Source organism: Acartia tonsa, chromosome 7 (genome assembly GCF_053477335.1).
Source record: "Acartia tonsa isolate MP-2025a chromosome 7, ASM5347733v1, whole genome shotgun sequence".
Classification (NCBI taxonomy): domain Eukaryota; kingdom Metazoa; phylum Arthropoda; class Copepoda; order Calanoida; family Acartiidae; genus Acartia; species Acartia tonsa.
Genome location: NC_137266.1, coordinates 6353241 through 6374637, shown reverse-complemented (window position 1 = coordinate 6374637; position 21397 = coordinate 6353241). Strand labels below are relative to the sequence as shown.

The 21397-nt window shown below is 31.7% G+C and overlaps 1 protein-coding gene across 1 annotated transcript in view; it reads right to left on the bottom strand.

Moving 5' to 3' along the window:
* LOC145324743 (uncharacterized) overlaps positions 1-21397 on the bottom strand; it is a 66049-nt gene that overhangs the window by 5214 nt on the left and 39438 nt on the right. Inside the window, exons 11-16 of the mRNA XM_080167350.1 lie at positions 8688-8744; positions 8191-8335; positions 7769-7858; positions 7195-7286; positions 4564-4720; positions 3607-3724 (exon numbers count right to left, since the gene is read on the bottom strand). Coding sequence (XP_080023476.1) covers positions 3607-3724; positions 4564-4720; positions 7195-7286; positions 7769-7858; positions 8191-8335; positions 8688-8744 — 659 coding nt within the window. The remainder of the gene's footprint in view (positions 1-3606; positions 3725-4563; positions 4721-7194; positions 7287-7768; positions 7859-8190; positions 8336-8687; positions 8745-21397) is intronic.

Here is a 21397-nt window from a genome sequence, read left to right as displayed (position 1 = left end):
CCAAATTAACTTTAAGACCTATTTCTTAATGACATACTGACGGAAAAACTAAGCATTAAACACGAATGCACAAAAGATTATAATGATTGGAATGATAATAAAGTATCGATGATAATCTAAAAGCAAAGCAAAACTTAAAGGTGATTATACAAAATACACAAGTTTCAATAAGATACCATGGCTACTGCAACAAATGGATATGGAATACGAGGATATTAGGATATTTTTATGGTCAATTAAGGTTGCTAATATAGTCCTCAGATATTGGTCAATCAATAGGTTCTTCTGTGGTAATGGAATGGTGTAAGGTCATACGGGGGGGGGGGGAGTAGGATTGGGGGTAATATTGTATTAGCTAGCTAGGAGAAAATATTTTATCAGGGTATGCGAGAATCTCTTAAAATATCCACGTATTTTACATCCATTCTGCTACATAGTGAAGGAAATAAGTATTATAGAACAAATATTGCGTCTTAAAATTTTTAAAACTATAATGTTACACAGAGATTATACAAATGTGTATGTCACATCTTTGCAAAAATAATTCATACAAAACAACAAATTTCACCCCAAGATAAACTGTATTGCCTCTAACTTTTCCAACCATGACAACGTAGTAATTCCCAGGGGTAGCTATTCTAACAATCAGTTCTACAAAAAATCACAAACATTTTAAAGTATGGTGGAAGTATATTTTTTTTTTTTTTCATCGAACTGAAGAGGGGTGGGTAAGAAGAGGAGGAAAAGGGAAAGGGGGTTGTGGGGAAATTTTCCGTTAGAATTGTTTGTCAGAATATCATTCCCTTTTCCCTGAGTAATTCCCAGCTCAAGCAATATTTTAGACTGATTAAAGATATTTTATGCACTAGGCACTTGTGTCTTTGAATCATTAAGATCTAAAAACAGCTAAACAGGGGGAATGAATTCAGCTTCTCCCACGCCCGTCAAAATCACAAACCCCCAACCCTCCTGCAACAAAAGTACAACAGAGAGAATAGTTTTTAAGATGTACAAAAATGTGTTTATGACAATTTTGCAAACAATTTGAAATAAACATAATATACAAATATACCACATTGATCAGAACAGATTTTTTATAATCGAGAGCAATTATTTATAAATGAATTCCCTCTAAAAACAAATTTAATATTTGTAGTAAGTACAAAAAAAGGAGTCGCGACATCTACAATAAACAAAGGAGCACAATGAAATTAAGTATTAACATTGACGAAGTATGATATGGAGAGAATTTATGATGTTAAAAAGAGAATGTGTGATATTTAAAAGAAAATCGCAAAACCTCAGTATCTATGTTTTTTTAACTGACAGACCAACAAACTAAGTAAATTATTAACCGAATGCTATTTAGTACTCGGAATAGAGATTAAAAATTCAGCTGTCTATATAAAATAGCAGCTGAGAAAATCACAATTTTCCCATACCGTTGCGGATGAACTGACGGACTGACGTACTTTCAAAAACAAAGAAATTGTAAAAAGTAATGTAGTGTAGCAATTTTTAAAGTTAGCTTATCGTAAATTTTTTTGCGAAATTTTAAATTTAGTTTTTATGTATAAACAAAGAAAAACATATGCAAATAAAATAAAGACGCTACTTGAAAGACAATTAATCTTTATATCAATATAAGCAAATTAATTAAAAAATTAGTAAACATAAATTAAGCTTTTATACATAAGTACTGTATACAAAAGAGTTCATTGTACATGTACACTCACAAACATTTAAATACGTAACCTTTAAAATTAGGTTATGGCACATGTCTGAGAGTTGATTTGATTAAATATCTTTATCCTGGCGGTCAGAGGATGCCAGCAAACCTGGAAGGGTCATCCAGGTAAAGAGCAAAAATATTGTTTTGGCTTAAACAAAACATTTAAGGTAACCAAAATACTACGATATTCTATAGCAGTACATCAAAATGTAAAAATATAGGTGATGAAGTTAATTTCAACTATTAGTATAATCTTGCAGGTTCTGAACCTCCAGGTCACCAGCAATATCTAAATAACTCGGAAAGTGTTAAAGTAATTGGTTTACCATTGTAAAGCCAAAGCAATTATTGATGTTTTTATTTTCAAAAAAAACTACTTGTTAATAAAATTTGTATCTTTAACTTTTTCTTTAAGTATTTTATTAAGAATAGAACATCGAAAGTAAAGATACTTTTTCTATTTTGTCTTAATTATGATTAACGCTAAAATAAAAAATTTATTATTAAAACAAGGTAATTAATGTCAAAAGTGGCGTAACAAAATTTCCCCGCTTACACGTGTAACTATAGAAAAGTGACTTTTCTATCAATGCATGCTTTCCATACTTATTAATATGTACCCTCAAATTTGCATGTTTTTTTTTTAATTTTTATTAGTTTTCCATAAAAAAAAGAATATTTTAAAACTGATTTTTTGGGCTTATAAAAAAACTGTTTCAGTATCTTAGGTCAAAAAAGATCTGTTTTGAAAGCATTTTTGACAGGATTATGGCCAAATAAATGATTGAACATATAAAAAATCTAACAGACTTTTAGAAACTCATTTTATTAGCATCGAACAAACAGATTTATTAGGTAAACTGTAGGGTAAATTTGCCTCCAGCAAACAAGGTTGAGTTGACCTTAGGGAAAAATCCTTGTTAATTATCTCTTGTCTATTATTAATTAACACCCTTTGTTGATTTTTGTTTCAATTAATTTTATCTGAATAAATAATTAGAATTTTAATACATTTTTGCATTAATTAAATAGTACTAGTTATTTCTGATTTTTTCTGAATTAAAGAAAATAATAACAAGGATTAAAATATCCAAAAGTTTCGGGAACGAGATGAGACGATGGGCGACAAATTTATATGTATTACCAATTATAATAAACGAAATTATCCCTTCCATAGATTAACCTTATTGGCGGAAAAGTTGGACACAACTAGCTTGCGCTAACCCATAAAGGAAAAGTCCAAAAAATTTGAGCAAACAAAAAAGACAAATGTATACAATCTTTGGGGACAAGTATAACTTAGAGTTCAATATACCTTTCTACCTTAGATATATGCAATAACTTTAATAATACTACAAAAGTTCCACGCAAAGGAACAAACTGAAATAAGTATGCATAACGAGTAGCTTTGCTACAAAAAAAAAAGAATATTGAAAGTACTTAAAGTTACCAATTATCTTATAATTTTTCTTTAATAATGCCCTAAATAAATAAATCGGTTAAAATTAGAAAATATCAGATAATTTTTAAGAAAAACTTTTCTATAATCTGTATGAGAATGTTACATAATAAGTAAAATAATACAAATTTTTGACGTTTAGATGCCGTAAACATAGTTCTGTTCTCATTCCTATGGATAGCCTGAACCTAGTTTAGTTATAGTGTATGTTAACTACTAACCAACTGCTTAAATTTACATTTGCATTGACAAACTTCCATTATTACTTTATTTATAGTATAGCTGCTCTTATAAAACAGTAACTTATGTGACTGCCTCATTATAAAACTTGGGAATATTATACTACCTCACATTTTAATCGTGGTCGAACAATCATGAAATAATTATAGAATAGCTGCGCTACTAAAAACCTTACATGTACTGTCTGTTTAACTGGCTGACTGACTGCCTCATTGTAGGCCTCACAAGTTAGCTCCTCAAAATTCATGGTGGGCACAAAAGTTATTTCTGAAACTACGTTTTCTCCTTCAAACCTAAATAAAATGTTAATGAATTGGAGCCCTGCAGGGTTATGGACTTTATTCTTTATTTAATCTCAATGTTTAGAAGGTACTCTAGGACCCCTAATAAATATTGATGTCTGACTAAAGAAGACACAACCAGTAATGATTTTGATAACTACAACTAACCACAATTATATTATTTTGGAAAGTAGTTGCACTTAAAATTAAATTTTAATCCATTGTGAATAGGATGAAGAAAGTTTGATGCGAGTCAATATGGCTTTTAGTAAATTTTGCAAAAGGTATTTATGTCATATATTTTTTTCAGAATAATTACTGAAATCATGTGATTTACTAACAGCCATATAGACTTTCAAAAGTTCCAATTTTACTTCAGGCTAGCCAGGCAGAATCTTCTACCTAGATTCTATTATATACATTATCTTCTTTGGTATGATAAATCATATAATCCATTTATTAAGAAAATATATATAAAATAGAAATTGTATTATATTATATGATATATTATTTTGTGAATATCTTATTACATTTGCTTTTAGTGGTAATTTAATCAATTTATTTTCTATCTTGCAAAACTATTTTGGTTATTTTGGTAAATAGGTCAAATAATGAGAAGTTTTCTTTATCTTTTTAATATAAAAAGAGTATTACTAGAAGAAAATGTACTTCTTATTTTCTTTGGTGATAACTATTACTACAGCATATTATTATTAAGATAAATTAACATACGACGTCCCAAATCATTTCAAACTAATTTAGCCATCTTTATATTTCTATTTTTGGTGGAAAAGTTTGGACACTATTCTAAAAATCCCAAAATTTGGCAAGTTCTGATTCGGTGATTTTACCTGTATTTAGAATTTACCATTTGTTGTCCTCTAAACCAGTGAAGCCTGGCTGGAGGATTGCCAGCACGTGACCGACACACCAGCTGCTCTGGCTCTCCAAAGGTCAACTTGGACTGGTCCACCTTGTTTGTGTAGATTTCTGGCTGCCCAGGGGGACCTAGATATAAATACAATGAAGCTATATCTTATTATAAAAAAGTAGTAAGGTTTTCTTTGTCTGAAGCTTAAGATCTCAATAACTACTTTTTTAGTTTAGCTTTACACAGGTCCTCATATCGATGGTCTCATTTACAGATTTGAAATTTATGATGGTTTTAGGCTATTTTTATTGCCCCTTTGAATTCAAAAACCCTAGATGCTAGGGGTGCAGTTTGTATTACAAAGTAGATGGTTTAATGGATGCAATTATCATAGGATAGGGTTAGGTCATATTGGGTACTTGGTACCTCCACAGGGTTTTGTCTCTCGCAGGAGTAAGTTATGGCAGAAACAACTCTTTTACTCTCCTTCTTATTTTCAATTTATTTTAATAAGTAAGGGGTTTAGAGTGATCTAGAGTGACCTTACTAAAAATGATAGAAATATTTTGAATGGGTTGTAAAAAACTTCAATGTCCAACCTTCCAATTAATTATAATCTACTAAAGGGGTAATTTTGTTTATTAATATGTTTTAATTTATCGTTCATTGTCTTATTCCTCTATCCTCTAGTAATCAAAATGATATTCATAATTGAAAGGGATAAACCATGTAAAAAGTTATATATATTATACACATAGAATAAGGAGGATTTTAATCCATTGTAAATAGGGAAGAGAAAGCTCGAGGCTTGGCTACAAGGCTTTTAGTAAATTATTGCAAAAGGAGTTTATTTTAAATATTTTTTCAGAATAATTACTTAAATCATGTGATTTACTAACAGCCTTATATCCGTTTTGGTCTTTCAAATGTTCCAATTTTAATTCAGGCTAGCCAGGCAGAATCTTCTACCTGGATTCTATTCTATACTTTATCTTCTTTGATTATACATAGTACTATCATATACATGGTAGTACATTAAATTATTAAATTTACTTTGTATATTATTACACTAACTACATATGTTTGTGTATGTGCTAATCCCAAAAGTGTCTGGTTGGTCTAGCAAGGAGATTAAGGGATAAGGCAATTCTGAAAAAATGACGTTGAAAGGTTTGGACACTACTAATTTGTACAATAAAGATAAAAAATAGTCTCAAAAGTTGCATGCCAACGAATTGAAGAATGTTTTTTTTAAACTTTAAGGACTACTATGTAAAATTTAAAGACTTGTCCTTTCAATAATTTTATTACAGGAAAAATTACAAGTTAAAGTTATCTCTCATTAAGCTATCCCTGTATACTAGCTTAAATGAAAATAAATATGATGCAAAAATTTGAAAAGGTTAACAAATTTCTTACCGTAGTTATTTACACCAAACCATTCATTTTAATTAATTTAGTTCAAATTTAAAGCAAATATTATGTTAAATGAAAGTTAATTTTTCAAGAGTTATTTATAAATGTTTTTATCATTTAATAACCTCATCATTTGATTGATAAATGTTCTGACATTGAATAAGAACGTTCAAGCTTTTTTCAAAGTTAGGGAAACATCTTAAGATGAACCAGCTTATAGTGCCTATAAAAAATGACGTCTTGAAGGACCAATGATAGGCCAGTATAAATTTGAATTGACCAATTGTGAAATGTATACATTGGTCATTTGTATTGTTATTGCCGTTATTTTTTTATAGGCACTATAAGCTGCTTCTCTCAAGAGGGGAGATATTCAATCCTTTCCTCTACACTCCCAATAATTTGTATTCTTGGGAATCAATGGGGGAATAGGTTTTTTCAACTTGGGGTGGAGGTTGCATTGACCCCCCGTACCTTAAGACGTCATTGTAATATTTACTTTGATGATACCAATGATGATATTCTAACTTATACAATGATTCAGAAGAATTCTCTCCAATATGCAACTTTTGATTAGCTAAAAAATTACTGACCATTAAAAAAATACATTATAGAAAAAAGTTGCAACAATCTTATTTTATTTTCCTTGTAATTATCTAAATTGTTTTTAAAATGTTAGACAACAGTTTTTGCAAGTTTTTCAGGAAAGAATGAGATCAATTATTTATTTTAAAAAAATGCATCTCCTTTATAATCTAATTAAAATTCTATATCCTTAAATAGTGGCTTCGCCCCTAATCTTTAGACACTAAGCGTTAAGAGGTGATGGGAAGACCCTCCCCCCCCCACTGATTATTTAATACCTGATAACTTTTACTTCCTACAGAAAATTGGGGAAGTTATTGTTCTCCTAGGTACTTCGTCCCCCTAATCTCTCAAGAAAATAGCTAAAAACCACCAAAGGACCAGTATGTATATTTCATGAATTTCTTACATAGCGGCTGTGTAAATAAAAAAAACCTTAACACCTTACTAGAGTGTTAGACAATTAGACAGAGTAACTAATTTTTTTGTCAGGGTTACATTCATCAAAGTAACAGATACCTATCTCAGAAAGCAGTAGAGTAAACCATAATTCCACTAATGGATGATCAGAGTTATAGAGTAGCTTTGCTACTAAAAAAGCAGAACTTACATAATATTTGAACTTGTAGCTGATGATAAATTGGCTGGGTTATTAGTTGATGTTCTGCTATACACTTGGCTCTGATCATATGATCTCCTGGTTTTACAAAAAAAAGTTTAGAAATGACTTTAATACATAAATTTATGCTTAGGTATATTGTTTGGGATGTTTGATATTCTTTAAATGAACCTTTATCTTTATTCAACCATATGTATGTCTTTATGTTCCTCTTTCCGTCTGCAATGTCTTCACTCAATTTTTTTTAAAATTATTTTTCCGCGCTAATTTGCACAAACACAGTTGCTGTTCTTTCTGATTGGTTAATTGATTTTAGCATAATATTTTGTTTTCTTCTTGGTAACTAAAATAGTCAATCTTTTCCTATTGGTTACTCTCACTATCATTCTTCCCTTATTGGCCTAGATTCTTACTTTCTCACTGATTGGTCATACACCAACTCATGTTTTTCCTGTATTTGTTTGTATTCTAAACTTGTATATACACACTTCCTTTATTAGTATGCACAAAAATATTAATTTGAATATAAATTGTTCAGTTTTAATGGCTTCTAAACTTCCCTGGTAATTCAGGAGCATCCACATCAATGCTAAGAAGAGAACTGGTTACATCTCCACCCTCACCATCACCAAGACTTTCTACATGGGTTTCTCCCCTGAAGATGGATTGAAATAAAATCATATGTAGTAATCTAATTCAATTTATATAAAGAGTGTTTTTGTAAAAAGTTTTCCATACAAAAATAGGTTTAACGTATTGCTTTAATCCTAGCATATACATCATATTGTTTGTATTATTTCAAATTACATTTGGTATTAGGAAATGCCTTTATGAGATGACCAATCCTTTGCAATTGAACAGAAGGAAGTCCTAACTAGATAGTATGCATGATAATAAGTTTCATCTGCTAATGTGCCAAATTATCCCCCCCCCCCCTTGTCTTTACTATCAATAGCAGAAATGGATTAACAATTTTAGAAAACTTACCTTTCAACCTTGACCTGATCCCCAATGAAAACCTTCCAGTAGATTTGAGCTGGAGGGTAGCTGGGGGCTGATACACACTCCAGGTTCAGAATGGTTCCCTCTCTAGCATGGTCCTGCCCGTGTATTCGCACAGAGGCAGGTGGATCTCAAATAATATAATCAATCATTGATATATCCAAACAAAAATTAAAGATCATAATACTGAATTTTACATAAGCTTACAAACAAGAGATTATTTTTTTCCGTGACAGTTAAGAATTTATTTATTTTTAAGGTCCTTCTAGAACCCAAAAATATGTTTATAAGTAAAAAAGTGGTTAAGAACAAAGTATGCCCATTAAAAATGTTAAGGAAGCAAAAAGACCACTAACATGGAAAACACAGAAAACCCTTAAGTCCTCTAGATATGATAAGAGTCGATGTTGTAGAGGTTGCTTACAAATATTCCATCCTGCCCTCAATCATAAATAGATTTTAAAAATTCATAAAATACTTACAATAAACATGAATGTCTGTAATGTTTTCCACGCTGTTTCGTCCTTCTTCATTCAGACCTACAGGAAAAATATTTTTTGTGTGTTAAGATGCATAAAGACTCAGCAAACAGACAATCTAACAAAACTATATTAAATTTTATTCGTTTTTTCATTGTTTACATTTATTTCCAACCAGCTAGAACCTAATTTCTTTTATAGGGGAGTGAGGGAGAAGGTTGAAGTTTGTGGCCTTTTCTGCCCCCTTCCCCTTATCTTAACCAAAAATTGTTAAAAAAGATTACATTGATTTCAAGGTTATCCCTCCAAAAAACTTATCTGTTTAAGCGCAAAAAAGAGTTACAATGACCGTAATTTGGAAATAAATTTCAGACAAAACAATGAACTATAAATGATAGAAACCATTTACAAATCTATTTAATATTTTACAGGAGCTTTCTACATGTATTTTCTACTTGTATACAAGTAGAGAATATCAAATACAAAAAAACTTTATGGCATGAGGTTTTTCATACCACTAACTTTTGGTGTACTTAATAGTAGGATAAACCAATTACATAATAGTTGAATAACTTTCTTACGTAGATGTACAACCATTTCCACACAAGTGTCGATACAATTATACAATTTTCAGAACCACAAACTTTTACAAACTGTCATAAATAAAATAAACACCTACTAATGTGATTTATTTGCTATTCTATCTTTTAATATTGTCATAAGTTGATACATGTAATAATCATCCTACCCTTTTCAAACTTTGCATAATGGTTTCTAATTGATTCACATTACGAGTAGGCATAAAGGTATAAGTGAACCTACTCTATAATCATGTCTTAAAATGAAAGTATGTTCACAGTTTTGTTCTGACTTCAGATGAGCTGTTACTCTATATTTGTGTACGATCGTTTGGTTGACCGTTTGATTTTGCAATCTTTGCTTTTATAAATTCTGTGATCCTTGTCGCTGCGCGCCATAAATGCGGAAATGACTCCACACCCTTATCTATTGAGGATTTATACCGAAACTTTCCCAGCAAAACTTTATTTATCAATACCAAAACTGATTGGAGGAAAAAAATTTATTAATACATTCTCTAGTAGCACAGCAACTATAGAATTAAAGTATGTATGTATACGTAGTAATATTGTCTGTCAATCTATCAGTGAAAGATCGTTTGACGATAATTCTCTTATTACAGATAAACGTTTGCAGTTCCTCTATCTAAAACGTTAAAGAAGAAACGGCTTATTTTTTTTGTGAATTACAAAAGTGCATACACTCTGTAACTTAATCGGTATATCTGTCTGTAATGCTAGAGAGAACATACAATTTCTAACTAAATGTAAATCTATATCATCTGCTATTTAAGATAACCAGCGGCTTCGCCCCTAGCCTCTAGGGGCCTTGCCCCAAGAGGTAATTAAGAAAAAAATAATTACCTCTGGAGATGCCCACACAAATTTTAAATAATTATAAATAGAAAATAGCCTAAAACCACCACAGGACCAGTAGTAGACCCTGAAGAGTAGAATCTGATCGGTTCAGTGGTTACCGAGATCTTAAGGGACGGACAGACAGACGGACAGACAGACAGACAGACGGACAGACAGACAGACGGACAGACAGACGGACAGACAGACAGACGGACAGACAGACGGACAGACATCATTTTACTTTGTATTATAGATATTAAGGCTGATTGTCTGTCGGTCGATTGGCACTGCTCTCGAAAACTTTAGATTTGTAAAGGAAATATCTGTTTTCTCAGCTATTACCAAGGATAGATTGCTAAAATTTTAATTGAAGCATCTGATCATTTAATATATTCTCTAATTAATTCAGTTAAACCAAAATAGTGCATATTCAAGAAATTAAGCAAATATCAAATGTATTAATATATATTTAAAATTCTTAGCATAATTCCTAATATATTATTCAAAGCAACTTAGCTAGAATCTTCGTATTAAATTTTTAATTAAAGTATATTCCACATTGTTAAATCCTAATATACTATTCAAAGACTCTTAGCTAGAATCTAGGTAATCAATTTTTAAAACCGAAGCATTTCTATAATTAAGGTTGGGCTGTCCGTCCAGAACGGATTTCTTTTTTTGGGCATGTTAGAATTTTCCCATTGATTTCAAACTTTGCATGGCGATTCCTGTAGTATATAAAAACAAATTTTTATGTGATCTTATTATCCAATTGATCTGATTATTGCTATATTGATTCCTAGGACAACAAAGTACAATATTGTACGGGAAGCAATCTATAATGAAGTCCTAAAAATGTAAGAATGTCCATAAAAATTATCCTGTTTTAAGCAGTTTTTCAACAAATTTACATTCAATTTTGCTTTGACTCTTTTACATTTACATTCTGCTTATTCAGTTCTGACACTATACTTATTCAGAGCTTTGGTTTTATGGATGTTGTCATCCTTGTTAATTAACAGTATCATTATTTCTATACTGTATTTTATATAACTGTAAATTTCATAATATTTAAATTAACAGCATTACTCATTATGCTATACAAGTAATTTTGGTAAATTTGGCAGGGGTAGCTATTCTAACAATTAATTCTACAAAAAATCACGAAACCTCTTAAAGAAAGGTGGAAGTATATATTGTTTTTCATGTAATTGAAGAGGGGTGGGTAAGAGGGGGAGGAAAATGAGAAGGGTGTTGTGGGGGAAATTTTCTTTAACCCTTAACGGTCGGGGGGGGGGGGGGGGGGGGCGTTGAACGCCCCCCCCATCCGGTTTTTTCTATCTCATTTTCTGTGTGTGAAAGATAAAGAGCCCAAACTGCTTGACTTTTTAAGTATGGGTATGACACAATGATGTGTCTACTACATATTTAAAATATTAAGTATTCCAAACCCTAAACATATCGTATTTCGAGAAAAATCAAAAGGGAATTTAGAGCCATGAAAATATTGAAATTGGGGAATATTAATTAACGTCGGCAAGAATTCTATTTCAAAAATATGATATTTATTCCCCTCTCCGTTCGTTCAAAAATACCTCCCTATTTCTATTTTTCTAAATATTCAAATTTCTTAATATTTATTTACGAAGTACTTCGTAAATAAATAGAAGATTTTGAAAAATAATAAATTTTTACGTTTTATATTTCTATTTCGAAATAAATCACGCAATCTTAAATGAAGTATGTTCGTTAAACAATTCCGAAATAAAATTTACTAAATATATTAGACTTTTAGGTTCTTTTTAGATAGATAGATAAACCCATAGATAGATAGAATCGAATAAAAAGAAATAGCCTGAAACCTGTCCATACAACAATACTTAGCTTCCCTAACAATTTAATATTGAGTAGTTAAGCAATTAAGAGAGAGAGAGAGAAAGAGAGAATATGAGAGAGAACGAGAGAGAGAGAGAGAAAGAGAGAGTCAGAGAAAGAGAGAAAGAGAGAGAATGAGAGAAAGAGAGAGAAAGAAAGAGAGAGAGAGAGAGAAAGAGAGAGAGAGAGAGAGAGAGAGAGAGAATAACATAAAGAGAGAAAGAGAGAGAGAGAGAGAGAGAGAATAAGAGAAAGATAGATTCAGAGAGAGAGAGAGTAAGAGAGAGAGTAAGAGAGAGAGAGAGAAAGAGACAGACAGAGAGAGATAGAGAGAGAGTCAGAGAGAAAGAAAAAGACAGAGAGAGAGAGAGATAATAAGAGAAAGAGAGAGTCAGAGAGAGAGAGAGAGAGAATAACATAAAGAGAGAAAGAGGGAGAGAGAGTTAGAAGGAAAGAGAGAGAGAGAGATAGAGAGAGAGAGTTAGCATAACTTTTGACGGAGAAACTCACTCACACTAAACTATATTAACCAATAGAAAATTTCAGCGGTAAACAAATTAACCAATGACAGATGAGCATTCATATAGGCGCTAAATAAAAAAATATTAGATTTTTGCATTTTAAAGAAATTTATAAACCATACGAACTTACGAAGGAAAAAAATTATATTTAGCGTGATTTTTTTCAACTTTTATAGAAAAGCAAAGTTGTTAGGAATTGCTTTGAGTACAACATATAAAAAAATTAGCCTTCTAGGATTATTGGTTATTGTTTTATCTCTTACGTAAGTTGGTCAAAAATTGATTTTTTTAAATGTTAAGGTAGGGTACTGTGCTTTTTTTCTTCTTAAAATTTTCATAGCCTTCGATTTTTTTAAAAACTATATTTTTATGTTTGGTTATCATATACCATCAGAGGAAATCAATTTGGGCAGGTTTTAGGCTAGATTTAAATTTTTGGACAAAAAAATATGCGATTTTAGGTACATCAATTTTCAAGCCCAAATAAACCGGTTTTAAAATGATTTTTTCAAAACAAAATATAAAAGCAAAGTTGTTAAGCATGAAAAAATCTCTAACATATTAAAAAATTAGCCAGATAGCTCGATTTTTGCTCGTTTTATGATAAAATGAAGGTTTTTTATTTTTTATATAAAACAGGCGCAACTTGTTACCATGCACAGTTGGGACTTCTCAGAAAAAGGTCATGCACCACAGAGAGTTGGTTGTCTGATGGATGTTACTTAACCTAATATTGTTTGGACAGAGAAGGGTGCGTTAAAGTCATCCTTAGTTCTCCTGGATTGCTGGACCAGGACCTGGACAGTACATCAAGTTGATAAGGTCCTTGACTGTAATTCCGCCCGTACGAGGTAATTACGAGGTAAACCAAAGTCTCTAAAGTTTATAATAACATTTTCTTTTCGTTAGCTTAGCAACTTTGGGGACTTTTAATGAATTGGGTGATTGGTTGGGTGATTAAATTGAGTGTCCATCTGTTTCAACCACTATTTGTTATCTACATTTTGTATCATAAATTGGGATATTCATCAATTTATCGGCCATTGTCTCATCTCTTTAGATCCCTCGTTATATTATAACAATTTGTTATACAAAAACCTTTAAATAGCATCTTATGTTATATTTATAGCAGCAAAACTACTCTAGAGATAACTTGGTGCGTCTGTCCATCTGTATGGCTAAGGGGAAACATGAATTTCTTGACTACTATTTAATGTAGAAAGCTAAAATTTTTGGTGAAAACTTGTAAGACCTATGCACATCAAGGCTACATTTGTCTTTCCTTATTATATTATACCAGGGAGGGAGACGACATTGGGCTGTTTATTACACTTGTCCACAAAGTTTTTTTGTCTAACAACTTTGGGGACTTTCAAAGAATAATGATTGGTTAGTTCAATAAGTGTCCTAACGTTTCAACTACTAATTGTAATCTATAGAAGGGGTAATTTTGTGTATCATCTTTGGGGTTGTACATCAATATATCTGCCATTATCTTATCCCTTTAGAGCCCTCGTTAAATTATAACAATTTGTTATGAAAAAATCTTTAAATATCATTTAATGTTATATTTTTTTTAGCAAAGCTACTCTAGAAATAACTTAGTGCGTCTGTCCATCTGTATGGCTAAGGGGAAACATAAATTTCCTGACTACTATTTAAAATGGAAAGCTAAAATTTTTGGTGAAAACTTGTAAGACCTATGCACATCAAGGCTACATACATCTTCCCTTATTATATTATACCAGGGAGGGAGACGACATTGGGCTGTTTATTACACTTGTCCACAAAGTTTTTTTGTCGAACAACTTTGGGGACTTTTGAAGAATAATGGTTGGTTAGTTCAATAAGTGTCTTAACGTTTCAACCACCAATTGTAATCTACAGAAGGGGTAATTTTGTGTATCATCTTTGGGGTTGTACATCAATATATCTGCCATTGTCATATCCCTTTAGATCTCATACATGCTCCATTATTACATTATACTGTTTAAATTTCTTTCTTGAAAACCTTTTTTTAGACAAGATTTTTTTCTAATTCTGTCTGCACGGTCATCAGTTTGTAATTTGGATGGGTTAGAATTGTTCTATTGTTTTCAAACTTTGCATGATGATTCCAATAACAGTTAGGTACGATTTAGAAAGCATAGCAACTCTATGAAAATCCGAATGTCCATTTAAAATAGGGTGATTTTTAACGTTTTTTTTGCAACATTTTTTTGTGTGATATTCATCTGAATTTTGGAATATTGATTCCTATGACAACAATGTTCAAAATCTCTATTAAAATAATTATGTATTATATAAATCCTGGGCAGGCTTTTAACCTCTCCTGGTTTGATTGTAGAGAGGGGGGGGGGAGGGTAGTTTAACCCCAATTTTTAAAAATCAAGTACAGATTAACTCATAACCATTAAATAAAAATAAATGGGCGGAGACAATAGTCTATGACCGTATTCTAATAGAGATTAATACCTGACCGTTTCGTTTTTTAGGAAATAAATGGGCGGAGATTAATGTCCGTTTTAATATGGGGCGGGGATTAACACACATTCCAATGACCGTTAAGATACACTCATGACCGTTTTAACCACGGCAATTTCAAATAAATATTTGGCAGGGAGGAAGTGGACATTGGGCTGTTTATTACACTAGTCTCTAGGGTTTTAAATTTCTTATTCGTTGGCTTAACAACTTTGGGAATTTTGATTGGTTCATTTAGTTGTGTCAAAACGTTTCAACCACTAACTGTGATCTACATTAGGGATGTGTGTTAATTTACAGGCCATCGTCATATTCCTTCTGATCCCTGATTTATATAAATAGATTTTTCACTGAAAGTGTATTAATGATAAACCCCCATGTCTGTTTGTTAATTTCTTTAGGTCCTTATTCATATTTATAGAAATGATAAGTAAAGGAGGATGGGGGGGTGTATTTGTGCTTAACAGGTACTTTGTGTGAAAGCACCCATCAATTTCCCTAACTAAGAAACATCATTTTAAAGATATTTCAGTTATTAATTTATAGTCCCAGACGGTACTTGCTTACATGTGGTAGACTGGAGCACCGAAAACCCCCCCCCCCCGCTTAGTTTTGACAAAAATCAAAAATAAGGGGGGGGTAGTTTTTTAATGTCTGGAAAATGGCAAGGAGGAAAAGTGCAGGGAAAGGCAAAGACTTTTTGTTCAAAACCCCCCCCTTAATTTTGAAGAAAATCAAAAATAAGGGGGGGGTAGTTTTTTCACTGTACATTACGCCAGAAAGTTGAGTGAGGTAAATCAAGTAAATCTAGTATACCAGAAGGGAAACCTTATTACAGGGATATTCATGTTTTGGGGCATAATTTCCTTATTTATTTATTTATTTTCCCAGTAAAAGGTTTTAATTTTGTGCGCACAAAATTAAAACCTTTTACTGGGAAAATAAATAAATAAATAAGGAAATTATGCCCCAAAACATGAATATCCCTGTAATAAGGTTTCCCTTCTGGTATACTAGATTTACTTGATTTACCTCACTCAACTTTCTGGCGTGTTGTACAGTGAAAAAACTACCCCCCCCTTATTTTTGATTTTCATCAAAATTAAGGGGGGGGGTTAAAAACTACCCCCCCCTTATTTTTGATTTTTGTCAAAACTAAGCGGGGGGTTAAAAAACTACCCCCCCCTTATTTTTGATTTTTGTCAAAACTAAGCGGGGGAGGGGGTTTTCGGTGCTCCGGTCTTCACATGTAAGCAAGCACCTCCCAGACTTTTATACTTTTAGGTTAGGAAGGGATCTAAAAGGATAAGACAATGGCTGTTAAATTCATGTACATCCCAACCAATTAAAATTCAGGAAAAGTCCCCAAAGTTGTTAAGCCAACAAATAAGAAAATGCTTTTTATAAAACTTTGGGGACATGTGATATAAATAGCCCATTGTTCCCTTTCTCTAATATTTACTTTCAATTTTAGGATTTGATTATAATACTTTACCTTGTTGTACTAAGAATCATTATTTAAAAAATCAGATGAATAAGATAATTATGTCATACAAAATTGTTTTGTCAAAGTGTCAAGAAAATCAGCATGTTTTAAATGGATATACGGACTTTCTGGTAACGATTATAGTGTTGCTATGCTTTCTAAATTGTACCTAACTGTCATAGGAATCATCATGCACAGTTTGAAATCATTAGGACAATTCTAACATGCCTAAATTAACGAAAAGAACCAACAAAAGAGAAAGAGAGAGAAAGAAAGAGAAAAAGAGATAAAATGAATATAAAAGATAAAGAAAGAAAACACTTGATTATACAGATGCTTCGCTTATAATATTGAACATTGTTTGAATTTTTGAAAAGGAACCAGCATGTTTTTAAATGGATGTGATTCTGGTAATGATTATAGAGTTGCTACACTTCATAAATTATACCTAACTATTATTGGAATCATCATGTAAAGTTTAAAATCGATAGTATAATTGTAACATGTCTATTTTAGTTATCATTTCACAAATAAAAAATTTGGCAAAAAGTAAAATCATCATGTTTTAAATGGACATACGGACATTCTGGTAACGATTATAGAGTTTCTAACAAGGCCAATAAAATCTAAAATATTACATTTATATAGTTCATAGAAGCGAAGCTCCTCTATAATTAGGTTTAGCCAGTTAATCATTAAACAGCTTCCTTAAAATTAAGTTATCCATCTTAGGTAAGCTTCATATAGGTCCCCGTATAGTTTAAGGGAAACCATAAGGGATAAGACAATGAGCGATAAATTTATTTACATCCCCAAAGATTGATGCTCAACTTAATGAACAAACCATTAAAGTCCCCAAAGTTGTTAAGCCAATGAATAAGTAAACGTTATCATAAAACTTTGAATTGACAAAATTGTCCTATAGGAAGAATTATTAGGGGGGGGGGATGTATGAAGTGAGAGAGAGTGAGTGTTTATTTAACTCCTCCCCCCCCCCCCCCCCCCCCCCAAGAAATGCTAAGATTGCATTCCTAAGATACAGGGATAGAGCAATAATTCAGACCAGAAAATTGTAGACTGATCATTAATGATATTGTCTTCCTATTGAAAACTTCGGATCATGTAACTTGTAGATGCAGCGCTGCACTTACAAGTAACATGTTGTTAAGCCATCAAATAAGAAAATATTATAAAACTTTTGGGATTAGTGTAATAAACATCCCATTGTCCCCTATCTCTTTGAACTTTGAAAAGTATATTTGATGAAAATCTTCGTAAAAAAATCCGACATAAATCTTTAATAGTAACCTTTTTATAGACGAATGTTAGGAGTTATACATTATAGAATTGTAGAATAGCTTTGCTATTAAAAAGTTAAGTAGTATGTAGTTGAAATATTGAGAAGATAAATAATATCAATGGTCAGGTTTTAAGCTAGTTTCTCTATAAAATATAAGATATCCCTAGGAACATGGGACGAAGCTACTAGTAAGTTAGAAAGTTTCCCCTCCTTCCCCTAACAAATTTTAGTTACAAGAAACAAAATCCTTTTAAGTTTTGCTCACTAATTGTTTTCCCCTTTTTTAGTGGCACAGCTGCTCTATAACTAGGTTAGGTCAGTCTAAAAGTCAAAATATCTTGCAATCAATATTAAGAAAAATCAGGGTTCTTAAGAGATAAGACAATGGCCAATAAATTGATGTACATCCTCAACAATGATACACAAAATTACCTTCTATGAATATGTCACTCTCTAGATTAAATAACTTAAACTACAATACACAAATAATCTTGTTGTATGTATTTCTATCAATGATTTTGGATCTAGTCAACCTTGTTTTTATTATTGCATGAAAGGATGGGGGAGGGGAGGGGAGGTCATGTTATAATTATCAAATTACAATATGACGTCTATTTGGGGGGGGGGGGGGAATGACATGTATACACGGGTCATTTAATGTGATTTAGATGTACACTTGTACATTTAAATTATGCTTATTTTGATATTCCGACCATAAACACCAAAAATAGAAAGACAGAAGGACATTTCAAAATATAGAGTAGCTTCGAAAGTTTGGAAAGTCAACTCCTAAGTCTAACCCAGAAGAATGAAGGGATAATAAATAAAAGTAAAAGTTTTCCTCCCCCACAATCTACAATACAAAGTAGAATGATGTCTGTCTGTCTGTCCCTTAAGATCTTTGTAGCTGCTGGATTCTACTCTTCAGGGAATATACCTACTGGTCCTGTGGTGGTTATAGGCTATTTGTATTGTGTGGGGGGGGGGGGGACACCATCAACAACCCCCAAAACCTATGTGATATTTTGTTAGCAGAACTAATCAGGGCAAGTTCCAACCTTCTCCCAATCACACCTAACACATGTTTTTGTAGTTTTACAATATACATATACTAGCGGTTACGCCCCTAGAAGCCTCTAGGGGTACTTAAGGTAGAAGGGGAAAAAGTCGACCTCATCCCATTTTAATATTAAGTTTTGAAAGAGTAAAAAAATAATATTTTGGGGGGGAAGTTTAAAACCTTCCCAGGACCTGTAAGAAGCTTTACTGTAAAAGAGAACAATACCGGTTCAGCGGTTAGCGAGATCCTTCGGGACAGACAAAAACGCTTACTACTTTATATAATAGGATAATTAAAAATACTGCTCCCCCCCCCCTCCAATTATTTATCATTACTTTTTACACTATCTACTTTGAGAAAATTACAAGGATAACAACATCCATAAAAGCGAAGCTCTAAAATGGAATGACTGATATTAACTTTTGTAGAGTGTCAGAACAAATTAAGCATAATATTTTTGGATTATTTTTGACAAAATTATACGTTATTTTTTTTGTAAAACTGTTAAATACAGAATAATGTTAAAAGGACAGACCTACCGACCCTAAGTATAGAAAAGCCCTGCTTTATAAAAAGTAAGGTTGGACCCCTTGCTCATATCAAAACCTCAACTTCCTGTTGTTGTATTAGTAAAGAAATATGGGAGGGATATTAAATTAATCTAATGATTTTATAAGTTTAAATTTTTAAAAGCGAAGCTTTTCTATAATTAGGGTTGAACCGTACGTCCGTCCGTCCGTACGTCTGAGATGGATAGCTTTTTTCATTAATCAAAATCAGAAATCAAAATACCAAAAATCAGATCAATCAGATGATTAGATCACATAAAAATTTGTTGTTAAAAAAGTAAAAAAATCAACATGGTTAAAATGGACGTACGGACATTTTGGTAATGATTATAGAGTTGCTACGCTTTCTAAATCGTACCTAACTACTAAAGTTATCACCATGATTATTTTTCCATGCTTCTTAGTTAGTTTAATATAATTTCTTGTATTCATTCGAATCCGGTGGATAGGAACCGGTTCTCATCCATACGAAAAAACTATGTCTAGCATCGTATTATATCCAGTTTTCTACGAATATAGAAATGTACAATCATAAGATTAAAACTAGCCCCGAGTTTTAATCTTATAATTGTACATTCTATAACCGCGGAAAGCCGTTTATAATACGATACGAGAAATAACTATTATTGTTCATTTTCTTTAAAGACAAAATTATTTTCATATAATTTAATATAATGTTAAACATCAGTTGATTTTTAAAAGCGAAGCTTTTCTATAATTAGAATCGGTCCATTTGTCCGAGACAGATAGCTTTTTCCGTTAATTTAGGCATGTTAGAATTGTCCTATATATTTCTTGCATGGTGATTTCTGTAGTAGTTAGTTAAGATTGAGAAACTCTATAATCATTACCAGAATGTAAGTACGTCCATTTCAAACATGTTAATTCTTCTACTTTTTAACAACAAATGTGATTTAATTATACGATTGATCTGATTTTTGGTATAATGATTCCTGGGACAACAAAGTACAATATTATAAGAGAAACAACACTATAATGAGGTCCTCCTAAAAATCTGAGTATGTCTATAAACATTATCCTGTATCAAACAGTTTTTCAACAAATTTAATTACAATTTTGCTTTTACTCTTATACATTTATACTCTGATTATTCAGTTCTGACACTATATCAGTGTTAATGTCCGTTTGTCCTACACTTTCAGTGCTTCGCTTTTGTGGATGTTGTCATCCTTGTTTCTATATATAATTTTGTTTGTCCATAAAGCCCATAACAGATTAATTTTTAGGGTGATAGACACGTCCTTCTTGTTTCAAGCCTTTTATAATGACTCATATAACATTTCAGCTTTTTAATTTGAATTTAGGTTGCAATTACGCAGCAGTCTAAGTAATGATTTCTCCCTTCCCCTTCCCTTCCCTACCCCATCCCCTCCCCTCCTAATGAATTATCGAACTAACCACCAAGGGAGTTCACTGTTAGCAATCTAAATAGACCACTATTTCTCCCTTGTCATAATATCCACGTATATATCCTTTTCTACAATAGGCAAATGTAGATTACAATTGGTGTTTAAAACATTTTGACACTAAATTAAATGAATCAACCAATCAAAATTCAATTTATTGTTTAGGTCTTGGGATGTTTTGAAGCAATTTTCTGATTTCCCTAGCTTCAAAATACAAATGAGAAAGATTTCTAGTTTCTACAATAAGAAGAGGCGCTAACATTTAGAAAAATTAGAACTAATACAAGAATGACAACATATATCAAAGCGAACCTCTGTAATGGTAGGACAAATAAACTTTATAATTACTTGTAAGTTGTAGAGTGTTAGAACTGAGGGCAGAATATAAATAAATATAAGGACATATAAGATTTTTAGGACTTGATTAGGGAGATGCTTCGCTTATAACATTACTAATATTATGCATGGTTAAAAACTTAAACATTTTAATAGATATTGAAAACAGAAATATACTTTTAATTTTTCATGACTCTATACATGTTTTTTTTATTATCT